Consider the following 12809-nt stretch of genomic DNA (forward strand, 5'->3'; position numbering starts at 1 on the left):
ACATAAGCAAATTCAGTTAATCAAGGTTGTGGACTCCATGGCAACTAGGTCTCCAATCAAACTTTACCACCTCCGAAGGCCTGACCACTGATAACTTTAAAGCAGAGTATCTTCCATATGGAAAACTTTATACTGCAAGGCTGAGTCTCTAGCACTGTTAGCAAATTCTGAAAAAAATAATTCACAAGCTTTTCCCACTGGGACCAACTATCAGTGGCAACGACAAACACACAATTCCTCTGCAGTAGCAATTCCTGGCACACTGAAGTGCTCTGTGTGGCACTAATTGTACACACAGCACAACTTGGAAATCCTAGTTTGGGCAATAATTTCCTGGTTAATCAAACAAATGGTCAATTATTGAATCTCATAGATAATAAATGGGTAAACCTGGCCATTTGAAACTTTTCAAAATTTGGGACTTCCACCTACCATACGGATACTGCAGAACTGAAAGTGCTCCGTTACTGTACTCTTCATGAGAATACTTGTCATTGCTGAGACACTTATCAAACTCATCAGACCCCACCAACACTGGAGTCCTGGAAGGAGAATCTAAGCACAGAAAAGACACAATTTGCTGAGCTAAATTGTTATAAAAATCCTATTCTTGTATGAATTTCATGAGAACTCCAATTACATAATCTTAGAAATCCTATGTCTGTTGGACCAGACCATGAGAACCAAAATTAATGCAAGGAACATTAAGAAGGGTATTTTAAGGTAACTATTAGTTAACATCTCTCCCCCCATGCCAAAATACTAGTTTTGGACAAGTCAATTCACTCATATTCACATCGCTGCAAAAAAACTTCTTCCTCCTTTTGTAGAAAGGCTTGATTTAGAAGACCAACACTTCATTATTAAAAAAGCCCCTGTAAAATTCGTAGTAAAAGAAAGCAGACATTAAACATTTAATTAGGGAAAAAATAAACAATTAATAAAGCACAAAGATAGTTCCTGAACTGGTTTGCAGCTGGAAACATTAGACTAGCTTGATACATATTGGAAATCAGAAAGATGTCCTGTCTTTTCAGAGCTAGGACAGTAAATGAAACTCTGAATTGCTACTTACGGATTAAAGGTTTCCATTTGATTTTGGGAAGAGGTATAATTGCATTATCATTCCTGGATTCCAGAGCCTTTGGGTTAGTTGGGAATTTCTCAGAAATTCTGACTGATGACTGAAGATACAGCTGGCCCCTGTACATACCTGAGTAATACACCATAGAGCATATTAGTCTTAAAATTTAGTTCTCTTCACCCCCAGCATAAAATTGCCCAGTTAAAAGAAGTGGTTAACAACATTTTTGAAAATGTTTCTTTATATTCTGAGAATCTGAGATACTGACTCTCATTACTAGGCTGGATGAACTCAAGTAATATGTTCCCTTTGTTCTAGAAAAGCAAGAGATCAGGTCATCTCATTTTCACTGGTGGAGAGCAGAGGCTGCAGAAAAATACCAGTGATTTTTAAGAGCTATAAAGCAGCTTGGGCTTTGCATAGGTAAGGCTTCTTTCAAACTTCTTTCCTACCCTTGTTAATGCTGGTACAGATTACTCCTCAACAGCCATTACCAGGAAGGCTGGAACAATCTGGCTTCTTCCTAGTGTTATTCTTTACCTGTGTAACCACTAACAGGAAAGCTACAAGGTGTAAAGACTTCTAGAAAAAGGTTAAGGCAAACAAAAGTCTTAGAAAACCAAAGCACGTCCACCTCTCAGAGACAGACAGACAGCTGAGAGGAAGAAGGACCTGGGACCACTGTATTTCAAATTGTCAAAAACCACATCAAATGAATTCTGACAGCTGGATGAAAACTTAGTCACATAGAATCTTAACTGAAATTTCTTCATGGTAAGTTACTGTAATCAGTGTAGAGGAAAAAATGAATATAACAAATTAGCTGGCTAGAGGGAGATATTGCTTATTCTTACCAAGCAATAAGACTGCCTTGTTAGTTATAAACCTATCTTTAAAAGTTTCAAGACTTTCAATCATCTCCGACATACTGAAACTACAAAGCAGTGAACATTTCAGAACCAAAATGGAAAAGATTTATGGTTTTGAAATGTTTTGGTTTTGAAAAAGGAAACTACAACAACAACAAATCAATCTTTTAACTATCACTGTTTAGGCTAAACAGTCATAGATATTAAATCTGCCATAGCCAAAGGTATACTGCACCTTCTGTAATTGTCAGAATTTCTAAGACGGGTAGACAGAACACTGACTTTGAATGACAACAGCAAAGATGACGAGAGCAGGCTAGGAAGAGACAAGAACACATCTCTACCTTTTGAAAGTCTTTAAATCAAGTCAAGGTGCCTTTCTGGGAGATATGTTAGTGAAGCCTCAATTTTTGGGCTTTATAAAGCAATGTGGGTTAAATTTAACAGCCTTCATTATGCAGAATATCAGACTGGACATGTTACAGCTCCTGTTAACTGTAATCTACCAGTACAGAAAGATCTGCTTTACTACAAGCTCAAAGAAAATAACGTTTACTACAGAAAACGCTGCAGTTGGTGTCTCACCCAAATAGACACTGGATTCTGTGGCTCCTCTGGCAGCTTCCACAAGATCTTCTTCATCTTCCAATACTTCATTGTTTGCAGTGTAACTTGTGTCATCAAACAGACTAATTGGAATTACTTTGCCATCCTTAACCAGCCATGCAGAAGCAATTGGAGTGCAAAACTGAAGAAGAGAGAGTTAACTGGAAAATTAATGTTTTATTAACTAAATATTATATAAGAATAATGCTAAACAATGTGCTTAAATTCCTTTAGTTTTTGTAACAGATGTAGCAGCTCAAAGTCAGAACTTCAGTTAAAAAAATTACAAGCAGATGTGTGCTTCTTTACAAAGACAGCACCTGAAACCCAAGATGAAAGACATCATCAATGATGCTGCAAAACTTCTACATTTGTTACATTTAATATTCTGTCTTTTCCCCTACCTGGTATTCCCATTCCAGATGTCCTCCTCGTTTGTTAAAAGCCATCACCTTCCAGTCAGCTACCGAGACCTTTATTACTGTATCTTTCATCATAGCTTCCTGCTCATCCACATCCGAAATAATTTTTGTTTCTTCTTTGTTCATATTTGATTTAAAATTGCTCTCAATATATCCCGCTCTAGTTTCAATATCTGGGACATAGCGCAGCTCGAAGTGACCAACGCTGAAATTCCACCTTAAAGAAAAAGACAAAAACTTTGTAGAAACAACTTATACATTTCAAGGAAGCCCCAAATCCTCCACCCAGAAGATTCTTAAACTGAATTACCTATATTTGGCCCGTATTTTCACAGTAAACGCTCAGCTTGTCAACTGAACACAACTGCACCAGGAGGGGGAGCGCTAATCCAGAATAAAAACCAAACAAGCTGAGTAATCTTGTCCAACATGATGGGTGAGTTGAGAAAACAGCTGATGAATTAGGGCCAATGGCATTAAAGGTTTAGTATATGGAGAGGGCAATTAAAATCATCAAGCAGTACAGCTGGGACTGTTTAGTAGGAAAATGTTATGTAGCTGACGAAAGCAACAAGTATAAAGCATTTCGGAAGCAGCATTCTACACAAGATGTATTTCTCTTCATTAATAAAGCGGATTTAATTTGAAACATAACGTTTTTCAAGCTGAGGGAGGGACAATGCTTTTCTTTTTGTTTTAATCGCACACACAACCTAACACAGGATCTCTTTGACAGGCACTTCATAAAACCAGGATCACTCATGTCCCATAGGTTAACATTGAAAAAATGCAACTGTGTAAGGAACACAGAGTTGTCTCGCATAGCCAAAAGCTCTTTAATTTTTGTAAACTGACAAACTAGGGCAGAAACTGAAAATTATTTTCAGAAAGAGAAAGAATAATTCTTTTTTTTTTTTTTTTCTCCATGATATAGCCCAATGCTGAGGAGAAGACACAGATGGGAAAGGACGGCAAGTTTGCGTCTTGAACAGCAAGAAGGGGGAAAATACTTCTTGAACAGTATGTTTGGGTACCCAAAGTTTCTTAGGACCCATCTGGCAACCACCAGGAGCCTGAACTGTCTCCTTAAAGAATTTACACCCTTATGGTAAAAGTTTGGCATATTTTATATATTCAGCTGATTTATTAAAAGTTTTTCTTTCTCTGGATTAAAACCCCAGATCTATCCTGTAAACTCCCCAGCAGCCATACTGTGTCACCAGGAGAGCACCTCTGTTTCTGACTACAAAGACAGGAGTATTCTGGTGCGCAAGATGTCACACTATGTTTTTGAAAAAGATGTATGAAGGAAAAGGCATGTTTTTATGACATACCTCTCCCTGCCAATATCAGTCTCCAAGATCCACGGAACCCAAGATTTCTCTTTTCAGGCATCTGATCTGCTAACCTATTGCAGTTCTAATTAGGTTATCTCTGATAGATTACAGATGCACAACCTGTCAAATCCTGCTGCAAACAGAAGAGGGAGCAGGCGTACAGGCAATGACTGGTTCTCCACTGAATCGTGGGGCAGTTACTGTATCTACGTATGGCAACCAGCCTTTTAAACCTGTATTTTATGAAGTTTTTTCTTTTTTTTTAGTAGAATACATGTTGGTGTTTTTATAGAAATCTTGATGTATTAAAATTTCAACGTGACAGCATTAAGAAAGTCACAGACTGAACCAGTTTCTACAGCTTGTAAAGAACAGACCACCTCGTTGTGAAATGAACAAAGTAGATTTAAGAATGGGACTTTTAAAAAGTAAGACTGAAGACATTTTAAAATACCAACTTAAAATGAAAGCTGAAGACATCAAGTATAAAAAAAAAAATACAGTGACAGTTACCATGAGTAGGTAAAGAACTTAAAAGTTAATCAGTAGGTCATAAGAAGACTTTTAAACTGTCTCCTTCTGCACAAAAATCAACAGTTGGAACAAACATTAGTGACATTTGCCTTGTGCAGTAGAGCAGTGAAACTCTTTTGAGGTATGCAAGGACAAGAAAAGTGATTTTCATTTGATTTAGAGGGAATAAATATGTGCACATATCTCTTCTGTCTAATCATCTGTAAAACTGAAGTTCAAGACATTTTTCAAAAGCACTGAAGGGCAAAGGGGTTAGATCCTAGCCAACAGACTGGTGCATTCCTTTGGTTAACACTCTAAACTCACTTGTGCAATTCCTAATCTAATGAAAGTAAAAAGAAGGTCAAGTCCTTAAAGCATTATGTATTAAGAACTTACCTCTATCTAATTGTTTTTGAACAATTCTTACACTTACTTTTCATTGCCGCTGCGCGGTCCAACAGCACGGACCGTTTTCTGGGTTCGGTGCAAAAGGAGCGTCTCTTCCTGCTCTGTTTCATCGTCATCCCACCGGCGACAGCCCATAGCTGAGCAGATGTACTTCACCTAAGGGACAGGGCAAGAGACTCGCATGTGCTCTGAAGTTCTGAAGAACTTCAAGACAAACAAATGCAATCAACAGCAATATTCAAAGCTAACAATCCTTACAACACATTTTTGGCTCGCAGGTGATTTGGGGCTCCTTGATTTTAGATGATCGAATTGAGGGATGTTGAAAAGCATGGTTTAAGAGGTAAGGGCTTTTCAGAACTAGAAGTTTCAACAGATTCTTGTAAGTCTACCGTTTGGGCTATTTTGACTATCTTTTCACTATATTTTGCACGTATTTCTCCTTCTAACAGAAAGAAATCTTAGCTCTCTCTTATCCCACTATTTCTATGGGCACCGAAAAAACATTCCTATGAGACCCACAGCGTAATTCTGCTTTCGTGCTGTATTTGTCTCAGCATAAGTCTATTAGCTTCAAATGAAGTGCTATAGACTTATATAAAATAGTGCAGAGCCTTTGCCCTTCACCTTGTCAGCTATTAATGGGGAAAGCAGTCCTTATTCAACTCTCACAGTCCCACAAAGTTTGCAACAGTACCAATCTCAAACAGAATTTGGATTATACAGGCAACTGTCTTTTGAAAAGCGAGTTGAACACACTTCCAGGAAGTCTGAATCGGCATCGTACTGCCGAAGACAACAGACTGCCCAAAGTCTCAACGGGGAAGAGTCAGGCACTGTTTCCTCTATGTGGCACCTTTGCTGCTGTGAGCATAAGCCAGGAATCAAAGCAGAAACCGAAATTTCCACTTCCTGAACACTGGGGGAGGAGCAGCCTGTTGGTGCACACTGCCCTCTGCTATCAATGAGGAAATCAAAATGACTTCATGAACTCTTGTTTTGGGTCTATGCTCTTTATCACTAGTGATCACTCTGCACCATGCCATAGAAGTGTTCTACATTAAAATGTATTTAGCAAATGTCTGTTCTTTACTACACAAAGTATCTACAAGCATTTTAATGACATCTGACATTAAGGACAGGGAGGGGGATGTCAATTCTAGGACTCTGAATAATGCAATTAATTCCTGTGCTTTTTCTAGCCTTTTTTTCTTCTGTGTTTTTTCAAAATATACAACTTTTAACCAATGGATTTCAGAAGAAAAATACTTTGTGAACCAGTCAGATAGCAAGCAGTTTTCAACTTAACTTTTGCATGTGACTTTAAAATGTAAGGAGAACTTCTTCTAAGAGATAGTAAACCTGCTGACAACAACTACAAGTCTTAAACTTTTGCATATGTTGAATGTTTTTCTTGTTTTCAACCAGCTATCCCTCATTAGTTGTGAAAAGTCTGAAATTAGTGGTGAAAGAAGTGTGTCACCTAAAGCCGCCTTTGATACGCAGTAAGCTGAACAGCAAAGTCTACTTCAAGCAGAATGATATGATGAAGCTGAACTCCTCTCCCAGCTCGGTAGAAAGGGGTCATCCCTCTTTTTACCCCCCCCTTACTCACCTCTGGTCAAAAAATCCCTGTCCCTTCCCTTGTGCTGGCTCTGGCACTCCCCAACCCCTTGCTGAGCTGGCTACAGCTAACCCAGAACAAAATTTACCCAATAAAAAGTGAACAGTTTTCTGTCGGGTTAGCAAGTTGAATCAGCTTAGCAAAGGGTGAGACAAGCGTTAAAGCCAGCACAGGGGATACAGCAGGAGCTCACAGGCAGGAGGAGATCCAGTGAGGGGCTCAGCCATACCATCTAACTGCACCAGCTGTTAGCCTTACTCCAGTCCGCTGCATTTGTTGCCCAAGAAGCTCAGACTCTGCTCTTTTGTGCCGCACACTTGTATGCTTCAGATGTACTACAGTTTAATCTCAAGAGCAACCTATTTGCAGGACAGTGCTCAAAATGCACATACACAAGGCAACTTTCCAGGCTCTTACCTTCCCTGAGTATGAGCTCAGCCCATAGGTCGTCAAAGACTTTCCTCCAACTAAGACAACGTCCTCGCCAAATTTGTAGGATGACTCCAGAAGAGATTCAACTGTGAAAGGAACTGCTTCCATGCTCTCTCGATCCCGGTCCCATTGGAAAAGGTCCCCATCCAAGGAAGGGATTATCATCTTATTTCCAAATACCTAAAATAATTGAATTGAAGGTTAGCTACCCTTTAACCACAATTTTATCAAAACACACAGATCACAAATGGAAACAGAAATGCTGTATAAGCAAGTACAGTGCATTATACTCCAGTATCCTATTTTATGGTTTTGTATCCCAGAGTCTTATTTTTCAAAGTTATACTGAAGACAGAAAACTTTCAGGCATTCAAATCAAATCCATATTTCACTATTGTTAGTTAAAAAACAGTTCAGTGTGTGGCACTTCTTCCACTTTAAGCAAAACATTTTAAAGCTCAATGAGTTGATAGATTAGTATTCATCCAAACTGTAGAAAATAAGATACAGGGAGAAGCATTCCTGAAGAGACAGTCACTGGTTAAAGCGCAAGTCTTGCAGATTATTTGTGACAGTTTCAAGACAGTGGCATTGTAGGTAAAGTTCTGCTTCACTGCTGTTTTTTTTCCAGAGCTAGTTTACTGCTAAACACAGAATCAATCATTCTCTCTAGATCAGAAGACTGAACTTGGTTTTAAAAGAAAAGCCAAGGCTGTATGTGAACTCTTTTACAATCAATGACTACTCCAGAATATCTATCCTCTTGTAAAGCAGAGCGCACAATTATCATTGAGGTCAGAGCTCACATTTCACAGTTGCCTTTCCAGACAGTTAAATCTAACTTCTCCTCCCCAGAATTTCTTGTGTTTAAGTATACCGTTCCTTTAAAACTTGCCTGTTTTTTTTCTTAAACATAGAAGTAAAAAAAAAAAAAAAAAAAAAAAACCACACCACTACACCAGGATATGGTGTCTCATCCATTACACTGAGATTTTCAAGGAGATCCTAGTTCGGAAGTATGAGTCATTGTCAATGAGTACTAAGGGACTTATTAAGAAACTCATTATCAGCAGGATAGACCATAACTAATACTGTGGAGCCACAGTGGCTGTGCCCATCAAGAACAGTGCGAAACTGTAATCCACATAATCTTAGCTTTTGAGGATATGGATTAACACGGAAGATTTTAATGCTTTTACAGAACCTCTCTTCATTTGGGCAGTATCCTACAACATAATTACATTAAATTCAGATACTTTACACATTAGGATTTAAAGACTACTTCTGGTACATGTATATTAGTCACTCCAAACAAAATATTCCTGGTCAGAGTCCAAGGCACAGATGTGTATTACAAAGCCATACAAAAGATCCAGAAGGTTTCTGGTTATTATTTCTGGAACCACTGTGAGGATCTGAAACCACATCTTCTGCAGATTCAAATTCTCTCTTAACATGAGACTTTCTGTTCCTCTAACTGGGTCACAGACGAGCAAACAGCATTAAGCAAAGTTGGGATTCACCTAAACAGGGAGGGAAAGACAGATCTTGTAAACGCGTGCATGGCATGACTAACGCCTCTTCTTACACTGTTTGACACATCTCATTCAAAGACAAAATTTAGGTGAGTTACCCAACAATACTGGTGACTGTATTTAAGATCCCTAAAGGATCCAACACCGATGCTTTCTGGCTTTGAAAAGCCTCATGATGACTGACAATTAAAATAAAAACTCCTCTCAGGAGCACAATGTGTAACTGAAGAGATGATAAAAATAAACCCCTGACAGTAGCTGCAAAGTTCTTTGCAAAGCAAAATGAGGTATGTTCTTTCCCTCCCAGATATTTACCTTGTGGCAAAAAAGGCCAAACATCCTGGAAGAGACATTGCATGAGATCTGTGATGCACAAGAAATGTTGCATTATGGCCTACCATCGGGGAGGAAAAATACACACGTGGCTCTATACATATGCTTACAGAAATAAATCAATGAAAAAGCAAAAATTTGTGCAGGGAAGGGGTATTTGCAGAAATCACCTGATCAGTGGAAAAATAAAGCAAACAAAGTTTACATAAACATTCATATTCAAGAGCAGCCTTATGATCTTGAGAAACAAAGGCATGCAAATTTTGGAAAATATCTTTAAAAACAAAAATGCCAGTGCCAAATTTGCAGGTGTAACCATGTTGGAGTATGTTGTTAAAACATTCAACACAGAACAGTAATATCAGAAAATGTTTTTGTAATATATTCTTTCAGAAATGCATAATAATTTTGATGACAACTTTTAGCCTGTACAGCTGTTATTTTGCAGTAATAAATCCTCTGCAAGGTTTCTTCCTGCACGTGGTCCAGATACCTGCAAGGAGTTCGGAGGCCCATGCTCACCTCCAGCAATATGAGATATTCCATATATAAATAAGAATGAACAGCAAAAGTTCTTTTTATAAGCAGCTTTCCAAATATACAAAAGCCAAACCAGCTCCTGTACCCCTGTTTCAGCACACAGAGCCCAAGCCCAGCAAACCCAGCCATCAACCGACTTCAAGTCGGATCCTGAAGAAATTCTACTGGCTATCAGTCAGCTAAATTCATATAGCGTGGTCAAACCAGACGGGTGCCAGTGGCAGCTAGGCAGCCACTTCCAAGTTCAGACTTTCAGATATGCTTGCTGGAAGCCACAACCGCAATGGCTTTGCAACGCGGCGTGCTCCAAAGGCTGCGGACCATCCCATCGGCTTGTGAAGAGAGGAGGCAGTGGTGCAAACCGCCCAGGAACCGCTGCTGAGCAGGGGAGACTCTCGGGGGGGTAACTCTGCAAGCTCTGGGGACAGCGTGACACGCGTCACCTTAAGCGTCTCCCTTGTCCTGAAGCTCTTGCTCCAGGGCCCAAGTAGGAAATTTTCCACTTAGCAAACAACAGGCAAAACGTCGGCCATTTCTGGGAACCACACACCCAAATTCCCAACACGCATGAAGCTCACTCAGGAACACGCACTTGTATACTCCCAAAATACGGGTCAAATCAGGTCACGGCTTATACGCCTGTAAAAATTGCCCGGCAGCGGGGCACTGCCTGCTCATCTGTTAAAACCTCGGTCCCCATAAGCTGCGGAGGACGAACGAGACCGTTTCGGTCAGCTCTGCTGATCACCTGCCCGCGCTCCCAACCTTGAGGGCGCCGACGGGAGCAGCACGTCCTGCGTGACATTGGGAAAGAAAGGCTGAGAAAAGACACAACTGCTGTCGGTGAACACGTTGGGAAGGGAGCACAGGCAGCAGAAAGAGCTATTGCACTGAAGGACAATGCCAGAGTACGAGCAGTGGGGTTAAACTGACCGTAAGTGCAAGCTAAACATTTTGGTTACTAACCATCACAAACGTGGTATTTCACAACAGAAATAGAACAGAGAAAAAAAAAATCACCTTCTTTTAAGATAAATCTATCTATAAATGGGATTACATGACACGGTCCTGAGAAGCGACTGCACCCGATTACCACAAAGGTCCACTTTTACTAAAATAGCTTTATTTGAAGGATGGGGCAGGTATGCAAATGTGCGCATTTGCAGGTGCGCACGTAACAAAAGGCATTTGTGGGCACTTTTGTTGACATCTTTTAAATGTGCAGTTTAGCCAGAGGCTTTAGAAGGACATTAATAACAACTCCTACCCGAGTTATGCAGCTCATTTTCTAGTACATCAGAAGCAGCAAAGGGACTTTCCTTGAAAGTACTAGCAACTAGCATCGGCATGCAGCTCAGGTAAAGGAATGACATCACCCTGTATCTCAAAAGCATTACCTCATCTCCTAATCCAAGGAGTGAGTCACCCAGGCAGTCAGCTGCAAATCTCTTGGCACAGAAAATGTAGGTTACCACGATGCACTTACACATTCCTCTGATCTGTCAATGTAAATAGCTATTTGTTCAGCTTCACTGGTCAGCAATATGGCACATAATTGTTAAGTGGCTTGTCTTTCAGAAGTAACACTTAAAAAAACCCCCCACATTAACTATCGAGCCCTAAATGAGACGCTGCTCTTTTGCTCATTAAGAGTTTGAAGCTGAAGTTCTCCATTGGCTCGGCGCGGGGTGCCGCAGCCCTATCAGCGGCGCTGGCTGCTCAATCTCCAGGCCGACGGGTGAGGTAATGCAGTTTCTAAAAAGCCTTCACAAAAAAGCAAAAAGGCATAACGATCCGAAATGGCATACGCTACCAGGGAATTTGCTGTCTAGACTCTTTACTGGAAAGGAGGGCACAGCACGCGAGGTTCCACAGCAGGTTGATTGGTGCAGGAAGAAAGCTGCTGATTTATAGCAGTGGAGAGGGGAAAAAAAAAAAAGAAAGAAAAAAAAATCATGTAAACAGAGATCAAAACAAGCTGAAGTACTAAAGCTTCCATGAGCTGTTTAACAGTAAGTGTGACATTCATTTCCCATGCCTAACACTCTCTATCATATGAAGCAAAAATCAAGCCTGCTCACATGCAGACACATCTGAGACAAGGCTGGTGCCAAAACAGTCAATATTATCGTTTTCAGATGGGCTGAACTTTCCAATAACTCCAAAGAAACAACTAAACACAGGTAAAATATTTTCCTTAGAATAGGAAGTGCTTAATGTTTTTCTAACACTTCAGCTTGTGGTTTTCAAACCTTACTGTTACCATAAACTGTGACAGCTTTATTCCAGTTAATTAAGGCTAACCTATACGATCTTAAACGATAAGGCTACCAATTTTTTTCCTCTATGATTATCTCTACAATAGGATCCCTGTAACAAACAGGATCAAAGCCAGCTTCAGGTATGTTTTTAAGAAAACTACTTCTCAGTGAGAACTGTCTTTTAAGCCCCTTTAAAATAGGCAACGTATTAAAAGCCACGTATGCCAGCTTCACTCTAAAGGGTAGAAACAAGAGTCTGCACAAACAAATCTGGGAAAGAGAAAGCAATCATTGTATGTTCCACATTTTTTTTTTAAAATTCATAGGCATACAGTAATACAGGTATCCCTCCTATAAATGTTCATAGATTTTTCAGGTGAGCTATATATACACACACACACACACACGCTGGGCAAGGTCTTGAGATGTCCCTAGTTCAGGTTGGTCTGGAACTGATTTATTGCCTGCTCTTTTTTTGGTGTGCGTGCAAGGAGGTACCTGCACGATGCACTGGTTTATGACTTCCTTCCAACGTAAGAGGTTATTTCTCCTCTTCAGCTTGGACTTCAGGGTGTTGATTCATCTGTTTTCCCTTCAGCTACCTGCAGAAATCCTGAAGCACAGGGTACTACAAGGATGACAGCGTACTATTACTAACAGGCAAACCCTAATCAAACCGGGGTATGCTGGGATGAAGGGGCCAGCTAGAGTCTAAGGAGGTATTTTTCATCAAACTTTCTGCAAGGCCCACAACATCACCGCTTCTTTAAGGAGAGAACAAAGACCCAGGCACTAGTACAATCTTTTGAAAAACAAAGGCTGTCAAGCTATTCCACTGCCTA

At 40.0% G+C, this 12809-nt stretch overlaps 1 protein-coding gene across 1 annotated transcript in view; it reads right to left on the reverse strand.

Moving 5' to 3' along the window:
* Positions 1-12809, reverse strand: part of EIF2AK3 (eukaryotic translation initiation factor 2 alpha kinase 3) — a 45366-nt gene that overhangs the window by 15055 nt on the left and 17502 nt on the right. The window contains exons 3-8 of the mRNA XM_082314990.1: positions 7284-7478; positions 5268-5398; positions 2964-3198; positions 2539-2701; positions 1076-1213; positions 433-555 (exon numbers count right to left, since the gene is read on the reverse strand). Coding sequence (XP_082171116.1) covers positions 433-555; positions 1076-1213; positions 2539-2701; positions 2964-3198; positions 5268-5398; positions 7284-7478 — 985 coding nt within the window. The remainder of the gene's footprint in view (positions 1-432; positions 556-1075; positions 1214-2538; positions 2702-2963; positions 3199-5267; positions 5399-7283; positions 7479-12809) is intronic.

The sequence above is a fragment of the Platalea leucorodia genome (assembly GCF_965183815.1).
Source record: "Platalea leucorodia genome assembly, chromosome: 6".
Taxonomy (NCBI): Eukaryota; Metazoa; Chordata; class Aves; order Pelecaniformes; family Threskiornithidae; genus Platalea; species Platalea leucorodia.